The sequence below is a fragment of the Magallana gigas genome, chromosome 7 (assembly GCF_963853765.1).
Source record: "Magallana gigas chromosome 7, xbMagGiga1.1, whole genome shotgun sequence".
Taxonomy (NCBI): Eukaryota; Metazoa; Mollusca; class Bivalvia; order Ostreida; family Ostreidae; genus Magallana; species Magallana gigas.
This window is the reverse complement of record NC_088859.1, coordinates 22204949-22215489: the sequence shown is the minus strand read 5'-3', so window position 1 is coordinate 22215489 and position 10541 is coordinate 22204949. Positions and strand designations below refer to the sequence as shown.

General features: G+C 34.7%; 1 protein-coding gene across 1 annotated transcript; it reads left to right on the top strand.

Annotated features, from left to right (window-relative positions):
* The first annotated feature begins 482 nt into the window (after window positions 1-482).
* On the top strand, window positions 483-3019 carry LOC105328015 (doublesex and mab-3 related transcription factor 3, truncated). The gene is made up of 2 exons (XM_011428731.4): window positions 483-997; window positions 2123-3019. The coding sequence occupies exons 1-2, from the start codon at window positions 616-618 to the stop codon at window positions 2911-2913; spliced, it is 1173 nt and encodes a 390-aa protein (XP_011427033.3). The 5' UTR covers window positions 483-615; the 3' UTR covers window positions 2914-3019.
* Window positions 3020-10541: the final 7522 nt, after the last annotated feature.

The following is a 10541-nucleotide window of genomic DNA, read 5'->3' as shown; positions in this document are numbered from 1 at the left end:
CAGAATTTTTCAAAAATAGCTACTTTTGATAATTACAGCAGTCTGTTGCAGAGAAGTATACCCCCATTCATGCCTTAAACGACGATGAATTGTTGAAAATTGAAAGTGTATAATTAGAAAATTGGTGAAATTATAAAATGATAGCCCTTTAAATTGATAAAACCGTCATATTATGTCAACAAAGTAATATTTGCTAATTTCTTTACTTTCGGTTAATTTAAACATCACCGTAGTTAAACACAATCGTCTTATAAAAGTGCAAACAGTTTTGCACGATTTGAAATGAATCTATCATTGACAGACTGCCGTGTCTATTTCTTGGCGAATGAACCAATAAGAACCCATTCCTGTGTGCCGATACTTGACGTGTGCTCCTCAAGGTCCAATTGAAATCATCTGAAAAGCTATTGACCACCGCCTCTTGAGCTGTCGGAGGGCGGCGCAAAGGAGGGACCTTTCACTTTATTTTCAAATGATATCGTATCAAAACTTTATACTTGTGATATAGTTATATCCCGTCAAGAATTTTGTCAAATATTAAAAAAAAAACTCGGAGAGAAGAGATAGATAGATAAATAGACGGAGAGAGATATAGAGAACAAAACTCCACTCAGCATGAACCCAGTAACAGCGCTCTACCCCGTCACAGAGAAGGGGACCCGCAAACCTAAGTGTGCCCGCTGTAGGAACCATGGAATGGTGTCCTGGCTGAAAGGCCACAAGCGCCACTGTAAATTCAAAGACTGCAACTGTGCAAAATGTAGCCTAATTGCCGAACGCCAGCGAGTGATGGCCGCTCAGGTAGCGCTAAAGCGCCAGCAGGCGGCCGAGGACGCCATTGCGCTCGGACTCAGGTGCGCAACTGAGGGTTCACTTCCTATCATGACTCAGGGCCCGCTCTGGGGCCCGGGAACTGTGTCCCCACCTGAGGATAAAGACAAGAAAGGGACTGACAGCGATTCCGACGATTTGGACGACAATTCCAGCGATGACAATGGTATGTTTGAGATTAAGTCTTCCCAATATCTTTTTGTCTAGATAGACGGCAGGACGTTATGAAAAATCCGAAAAGTAGAATTTCAATTCTAGGAATACGAAAAATTTAAAGTAAATTGAAGTCAATTCATATCAATATTATATCGTCATTTTGACCAGATGAGAATTGAGAACTTTTTAAATCATTTTTTTTCTACGATTTCATTCACAAAATCATAAATATTCATAAATATAAAACATGATTTAAACGATCTATAATAAAACATTAATTTAAACAAATACATTCAATACTTTTTTCTTTTTAAAATATTTTACGTTGATTTACGTTGATTTACAAAAATGTTGTATATATGGTAAAACATGATGAAATTGTTTTGTACATATGAAACAAAACTTTATCTTGATTGTTTTGAAAAAAAGAAGATTTTTATACCGTCAGTAAATCATATAATCAAAAATGTAGCATAAACAGAATCATGATAAAATATATAACTTACAGGTAAAAAAATTTATAATAACTAACTGTGAAACATTGTTCAATTAAATCTTTCTCAGAGATTGGTTTTTTATATCAAAATATTTGCTGAAATTTTTCTTTTGAGTGATGAAAATGTCTGCAAAATCAAACCGAAAATAAATCTCAGAGTTCGCGATCGTGTCAAGAAAGTGTTTATTTTTGAAAAAATTAGCTTGTGGTCAGTTGAACGTTCGTTGAATTTGCGGCAAATTATAGAACAGATTATATCTATCGAATTATATTTCTAGTTTTAAGTTTTTTTTAGTTGTAAGTTATTCAAATTTTTCAAAATAAATTTGTCAACATTTAAATATATATGTAAATGTGAATAAATGCGATAGGTTTTGTCGAATTTATTGTTTAAGAAGTTTTCCTCTTTTTATTCAATTTTATCTTTTTTCTTCATTTAGTGTGCAATGTGAATAAAAGTTTTTATTTCATAGATAACACAATTGAAATAAAATGACGCACTTTTCCCATTATTTTTGTTAGCTAAGAATTATAATTATAACGTGTATTACCGGGTACCTTTGAATCTTTAATTGTTGTTGCTATGGATTATGATTATTATTGTCAAAATAATAATTTTAAATTTTATCATTATCATAGAGCCAGCTACAAAAGTGGTAAATACTGCGCCAGAGCCGACCAATTCACGCCCCGACACATCCACCCCTGACTCCGGGGAGGAGATGGACCCCGCCCGGGTAAAGCCCTCCGTCCCATCGACATACCCCCACTCCCTTCTCCCGCCCAACGCCTTTTTGCCGGGACGTTTGTCTAATCTAGAAATACTAGAGAGAATATTTCCGTTTCACAGGAAATCTGTTTTGGAGCTTGTTCTACAAGGCTGTAATGGAGATTTGGTGAAATCCATCGAACAATTTTTATCCAGTCAGGAGAGCATGCTTTCAAGTCCTCACATCAAGTCCGACCTCAGGCCACATCCCTATCTACAACCCTTTCAGTATGGATCAGCAATGAAATCTCTGAACGGTATCTCCAGGTTGTCTCAAAATGGGCCGGGCTCGGCCTTCACCCCGTTTTCGTCTGCAGGGCCTTTCAATCCCTCTGCGATCCACTCGGCCTTCCAATCTCATCTATCAAATTTCTCGACAGACAGTTTACGTCCAACTTACATGGCTGGTTCAACAAGACCTGACATTTTTACGCCGAACAACCAACTGACGTACCCTCGCCTGCATCCTCTGACATCAGCGCCATTTCCGGGATTTTTCAGTGGTTCGTTCCCGCTAACCCCATACAGACTTGATATGAGTGACGTCAGTTCCTGTCACAAACCTCACTCAGACAAACTTACAGGAAAGGGTTTATCCCCAGAAAAGGGACACGAGGCAGATATGTGGGACGATGCCTCTCGTGAGAGAGAACGAGAGTAATTTGTGACCAGTTATTGTAGTAGTTTATGCTTTATATCACATGGGGAACATTTACGCTGAATTTTATGTCTGTGTTTCATTTAATAAAACTGTTACAATCCACATATCTATTTGTTTTTTCAGTTGATTGTTGCAAAAATCATCAAACAGTAATTATGTCTTTTTTTATATATGAAGAACTAAAACGTCACTTAGTGATTCACATGTCTGATTATATTGAAATATAAATAATTGAGGACTGTTTTTAAGCAGACGACTAGTAGATCGGATAACGTGTCACACGGAGAGTCCACTCTCTTGACTTTGAAGGTTCCATCTTTATTTGTTGAGTTTGGGTCGCGATCGCTTAAATCTGTTTATAAAAAGTCAAATGTGGTCACAGTTTACTGAACAAATCTGCTTTGACGGCGCGGAGAGGTCTATCCTATGCAGATTTGGTGCTGATGTGTTGACTCTGATCGCCACTTCACACAGACCTGTGTTTGCTTAGTTATTTAAGTTCTGAGACAGTGAGCTGGAGTTGACGATCTTTAGTTGATCTATATCAATAGATACTGGGTATCTGATACATGTCACCGCCAAACACTACACACAAACAGAAGGGACCAGCCGTGCCCCCCCCCTCTCTCTCTCTCTCTCTCTCTCAGACAGATATGGCTAAGCCCTGTTCATACTAATTAAAAGCTAATAATATCCGTTAACTTTTCGATCGAATTATTTACTTAGTATGTATATACAGCAACAGATACAACGAAAGTTTTCTTTATTCAAAACAAAGCTAGTTTTAATGTCTATATAAGTAATCAATTTCTCAAACACCGCCAGTTACTCGCTAGTGCGTCTTTTATATGGCAAACAAATGAAAGTATCCAAACAAGGAACCGATGGCGCCATGCTGTTCATGGAAAGAAACATTTGTATTTTATTGTCAAACAAGCGAATTAACCGTTTCTTTTTGTCTGTGTAAACAAAAAGAAGAAATGATGTCGCTTTCTTTCATTGCAAATTGGACTCTTTTCGTCTGCTACAGTAACAAAAGCGTGGCATGTAAATTATCTTTGCAAATTAGCAGTGAAAAGACCATGTTGGATTAGTATATTTCTGTTTGCTTTCTTAATTTATTGATTGGATTGTGTCGCCTACATTGCTTATAAATGCATAACAAATACTGTAATTCCCTTCAGGAACTTATCAGGTGCACAACCTTTATATACAGAGCCTATACCTTGTTTATACGCGTATTTAGTTTATAACAAGTTTAGATCTACGACGATCGTACAAGGAGGAGGAGGAATAACTTAAGACTTCTGTATAATCGTAACTAATCTTATCAATTTCATCGGATATTCTTTAATGAACAAACCTTATAAGATACACTTACATATTCCAACCTTTTCCATAACCACCGGTTTCTTTTACTAGCGTTACAGTGAAACATTTGGTTGCTGATGAATAATTAGCATTTATGAATTTGGTCGTAAGTCGTAAGTTGTTTTGAGTTTGCGGTCGATGAGACGTCGCCAGCCTGCTTCGTTAGAAGGGCTCACCTATAGGGCTTATCTACACGCTAGAGTGTATCCAATGCAGGGACTGACATCCAAGTGTGCAAACTTTGTACGTTTAACCACTTACTGCCATCTTATGAGCGATAAACGACTCTCGGGGGAATTTATCCTTCAATAATGACAGTTATAATCCTAATAATCAAATCTCATTTGAAACAAAGATGTGGAGAGTTCCCGGGGTGGTCCCACACAGATAGAGAATGTAATTTTCCTCTTGTTCCTGATAACTTCAGATATAAAACGTTTCACGAACTTTGTTTGGGTCGGATGTAATTGACCCTGGGTGGCAATTTTTTGTCGACAGATTCCATGCTTTCTACAGTCGGTCTGAGGTAGCGACCACTCCATCGGGGCTTTCGTCGTCACTTTCTGTGTCAGATATTTGTTCACATCAAAATTCAAAGCTCACTGAAGGGGATATTTGTTGCCAGTTTTATTCATGACGTTTTTAGAATTTCAGTTTTTAAAATTAAGGCAAGTCTTCTTATTAGATTTGTTATCTGATTATTTGATGGGAATGCCACAGGTCTTTTGTAACGTAGCGCACCTCTGTTCCAAGGCTAGTGCACGGTAACTGCTCGGAGCCAAGCATACACAGAATAATATCGTTATGGTATAAATATTTTTCCTTGATCGGAATGCCTAATTATACGTAGGTTGATAAACAAGCAAGTAATTTTAGGCAGTAAACGCCTCAATATTTGATTGGCCTCTCCCGGATTACCAAGTATACTGTAGGCCGCCGTATTCTGGACGGACAGTATATGTGGTAGCCCTACTGCCTACACTATAAACTGTGCTATAGAAGAGAGGCGGTCTATGTGTTAGCTAGCCCTCTAACCACTGTACCACCATAGGCTGCCTTATTCAGGGCGAAAAGTAGATCTATATGTGGTAGTACAGTCCTGTTACCACTGCCACATTGGGGACGGAACATGGACCTACCTATCTGTGTGTGGTGTTGCACCAGAAGTATTGCTTGTTGGAAACAGAAAACAAATATTTAAAATGATGGTTATCGGTACCTATACACAGAACTATTGTCAGCGCTCTCGGGCGCTAGCAACTACGTTAGTCTTTTTCACTGGAATAGGCATGCTCGGCTCCATAGTGGGGGATTCTGTGAATAATGCGATATATCGTATTAAATTTTAGATAAAGCGTACCATTTAAATTTCGTTTTATCATCTTCACATGAAGTTTTGTGTTTTATTATAAATGTCAAAAAGTAATAGTAGCTTAAGTCTTATAAAGCAAATCGTAATATTAAATAGTATAGTAAAAAGCTAGCTTTAACTTAAATATCTTCAAGCTCGGAAAACAACCTCGGAAATGGTTTTCGAGCTTGCCGGAAAGGCCCAAGAAGATACGATTGCTACAAAACAGTACCAATAGTTCTTAAAATTTTCACCTCGAAATTGAAATTAAAGTAGATACATAATGATTAAGGCACATTCAATGAGCTATGACATTGCCGATATGAAGCCCACTATAAAAAAAAAATCAAAATTTTAAATTGAGAACCCACTCCAGCATTATTCCAGTACACCACTGTGCCTTCCGATTGTTAATTAATCGATTCAGAAATTTAAACCAATGTTTTAGAAATCAGCTTTTTTGTTTTATGTTGGCTACACGCTAGCTCACCAATCTTTTTAAAAGATAAGCTTGTCGTCTTATAACATTGGTGAGTTGCCACGGAAGAGTTTTTAGATTTGTATTAAAATATGCGTGATTAGGAGGATTGTGGGGGACCTCCTTTTAAAAAATGGTACATAAGAATTGCATGAAAGTTGTTGCAAACATATACAATCTTTTAATTTTTCTATTCATTTTGTCTCATTTTATTATTTTTCTTTATTCATGATCTGAAAAAAAAATTCCCAATCCATCATATTGTTATAAGACTGAAAAGCCTCACTGAATAAACTAATACTTATTTTTAGACATCTGAGTTTAACTTTTAAATTTAGAATGATAAAATTTTGGAATAGATTGTCAAAATAACAAACAAACAACATTTTATAATTTGTTTACAATGTATATCACATTCTTCAATTCTTTAAGGTCCAGAACAAGACTTAGTAATCTCATAGTACCAACTAAATCAGGCAAATAAAGAGTTTAAAAATCAATTAGCTTAATACAAAACTGCTATTTGGCGAGTTCATGTACAACTATAAAAAGAATAAATTGTCCAAAAGTAGAAAAATAAATGTACAAACATTACAGATAAGAAAACCAAGTTCTTCTTTGTTGTTGTTTTTTTATTATCTATATATTTATTAAGTTTACATTTATTTATTTATTTTGTATAAAAAAAAACTATAGTCGTTATAAATTACCTGATTATTTTCTTTAAAATAACTGAAAAGAAAGCAAATCTTCCAGGTTATTCTTGCTTTATATAATTTGTTACATAGTAGTTAAACTTCTATGTTATTTTATGCAAATTTCAGAATACGTTTAATTGAATTAAAATGAATCACTATTGTCTCAAATATCTACTTAAGTGTTACGAGGCTTCCAGACATTCTCCAAACCATCGAGGACGGATGGGTAGAAATCACATCATGTGGTCGGCATCGGCTGATGATACAACGTCATTGAAAACATTCCCTTAAAATCACCACCAATGAGAGCATCAGTTGATAAACTTTTAAAGCAATATGATCTGCAATTTTGATGTTAATTTTTTTTTATGAAAAAGTTAAATCTTAATTGTACAAAAATTGATCTGCTATATATTCTTGAGAAGAGAAATCTTTCCTCTGACAAAAATTAATGATTTTTTCAAATCTTATTTATCATAAAAGTTTATTTTTAATATCCGGAATCATGTCACTTTTACTATTTTAATCATATCAAGGACTCTCTCTCTCTCTCTCTCTACATTGCTCATGATTTTTTTTCTATGTTTTCAATGATTATCTATTGTTATAATAAAAAAATGCAGATGTTTATCTGTTTTAAGCCTGTTTTATTAGATATTTATATAGTGTAATAATTAACTCTAGGACATTCCATTTGCAAGCAACACAGGTTTTTCATTTTTATTGAAAATGCACAAAAATCATATACTGTACTTCAGAGCTAATAATAGTTTTAAATTGTGAAATTGTGTTTGAAAAGAGACACTTTTTAGACTTATGCAATAAATGAATAAATATTTTGGTATGTTGGTAGCTTTCTCAAAACCAAAACATTTTTTTAAGAAAAAGAAGTTCCTAAAGAAAAAAAATGACTGAAATAATTGCAACTTTATTTATAGTAGACTATACATGTAATATGATACATAATTCATATATAGATATATATTAAAGATAGACCAACACTTATATGTCCAAAATAGTATTGTATAGATTACTAACAAATATTAAAGAATGTATCTTACACATGTACAAAACGGACTCATTGTTTACAATCATTCCCTCATCGTCTTAGGGCCCAGCTTTATCTGGCAACGGACACGAGTTTCCCAAAATCTTTCCCTCTTTTTTGAAAGAAAAAAGGAAAAAATATCATTCATATTTTATTCATTTTGATGATAATATATTTATTCGGTTCTCTTTTCATTACATGGGTATGGTTTAAAAAAAAATTAAATGACGGTGTAGTTTTTTTTTTGTTATTTTCTTTTTTAAAAAATGGATAAAAAGTAAATATATATTCGGAGATTTGAATGAGAAAACAACAAGAGTATCACAAGAGTTCCTCTTCCTCTTAGTTTATTCTGACAGATTTGTCGAAAAAAGTAGACTGCGTAATCACGCTGTTCAGACTTCGGATGTCGGTATTATTTTTTCTTAACTATTTCTTCCGTCTAAATGTCGTGTGTCCTTTTTTTTGCCACTCCAGGATAAAATCAGCGCCAAAGTTGGAAAATGAAAGGAATTGCTGGGAGGGTCGTGGGTCTCCACAACAACTGTGTCCCGTGTAGAGGCTGATCCCAGGGAGTGGACGGCAGACAGTGACTGTGGACAAACAGCCTGGAGATGACACGGTGGAGGGTGCTCAGCCATTGTTTGATAAAAGGTTTCCAATTACAACGTATCGACTTTGGGGCAACACAAAGTGATTCATCAACAACGTCACGTGATATCGAAAAGGTACCAGTGACACCAAATTAAATCACTACTGTTCTTTCAAAATTCATTCAATGTAAAACCAATCTTATATCCCCGTTCATATCTTTTTTAATTGTGAGAAAGAGAGAGGGGAAGAGCTTAATTAAGAAGTGTTTAAATAAAGAAATTGAATCTATTTCACTTCCAGCCTGATATTAAACAAATAATTGTTCTTGGGTGGTTGAAGTCCTGTTTCAATTTAGCAAATATTATACTCTTTACAGAAGCGTACAAGACACAGAAAAATCTACCGTCAGATAGACGGCCACATGGACTCAGTCGCACGAACACTAGCCGATTTGAAGATCAGGAATTGATTCAATGAAGTTTTACATTAAAGTTTTAATGGCTTTAATGAAGATTTCGGGTATCGGTTGTTGTTCATCGCACGCCACCTTGGTTTATTACGTCAATATACGACAAAGATTGATAGTGTCAACACAGAATATCAAATAAAACATTCAAAACCCGAGCCCTCCGTGTAGACGCTGAAGAGCCCCATTTATTAGACCTCACCTTTGCTTCACCTGCGCAAGATCGCAGCACTCTTCAGGATATGAAGGAGTGAAATTTAAATCTTGTGCAAATGATATGGTGCAAATTGATAGATAAATGGGTGTGTCTTTTTTCTTTTCTTTTCTTTTTTTGTTGTTACTTTTTAAGATATTTGCGGTTGGCATCCTTTTACAAACATTATACAGTCGTTTTACCGGTAACGAATATTTGCCAGTATCGAATAATTTTTAGAAAAATTATTGGTGGAAAAAGAAGTTTAGGTTTTAAAAAATCCAAGCTAGGTAATTATAATACAGAAATAAATATTCTATCAGTGTGTGGAGTTGTTTGACATTTGCACGATTATTTATCGTATTATTTACGAATTAAAAAGGTGACCCAGATATGAACTGCCGAAAGTGCAAGGCAGAAAAAACGAAAGTGTGAAAACAATTAAACCAAACTACGAAAATAAGTTTGTAATTGAACCCTTTTTACTGGATAATTAGTAATTGTAATCCATTTAATGAGATTATGCATCATATCAAATAATAATTGAGCTTTGGATGAAATTACGACTTCAGATAGAACCACGTGTAGTTTTCCTAGTGTCGGTTCATTGCGACAGAAGTATTATTTGGCTGGATATATTGATAGATATACGGGCAAAACAAAGGCAAATGGCAACTACTTATCATTAATTACTATTATAAAGTGTTTTCATGAAAATTCAATTTTATTAAGTAACGCAAAATGAAAACTGTTCAAGCCCAGTTTGTCATGTACCTCTAGTGCATTTTTTAAATTAATCCACCCCAAAATATTCGGCCAGAAGTGATAGAGGGCGATTGATTCGATACTGGAAAACGTATTCAAAACTAGGAAAATGGAGGGGGTGTTGAAATTACTATCTCCGTAATTCATCCTTTATATTTTCGGAAGTTTGATACTACAGTTTAGAAGGACAAAGAAACGTGATTTAAACAAAAAATAAAAACATTTGGAATTCCGAAAATAATAGTCGCATGCACGACGAAATCGCATACTGGTTCGTTACCGGTAAAACGACTGTATATGGTTTAAAAATCAAAGTTTATTTTCACTTGCGGGTAAACTTCGAATTCTCATTAAAATAGACAAATCTCAGTGCGATGGTATGACTACAAGACTTTAGCGACAGCGGCAACAACAAAACCATATTACTCTTTAATAAAGAGATACATCTGGTCACTTAAATCAATTGGAAATGTTTTATCAAATAAAAGAAAAATCAATTTTACACAATGACTAAATGAAAGTGTTTATCCCTTGAATAATAAGCAAGGTGTTATATTTTTTTTTACTTACTAAGTATCTAAATTTTGCACGTACACCTAGAAATTAACACAATAGAACAGGAGTAAAAAATCATTTTAAAAAATTAAAAGAACTCTCTCTTTAG

Bases quoted from the DNA above. Each gene is read 5' to 3' on its own strand.
- LOC105328015 (XM_011428731.4), top strand. From the start codon at position 616: ATGAACCCAGTAACAGCGCTCTACCCCGTCACAGAGAAGGGGACCCGC. The intron at 998-2,122 runs GTATGTTTGAGA...TCATTATCATAG, and splicing joins CAATTCCAGCGATGACAATG to AGCCAGCTACAAAAGTGGTA.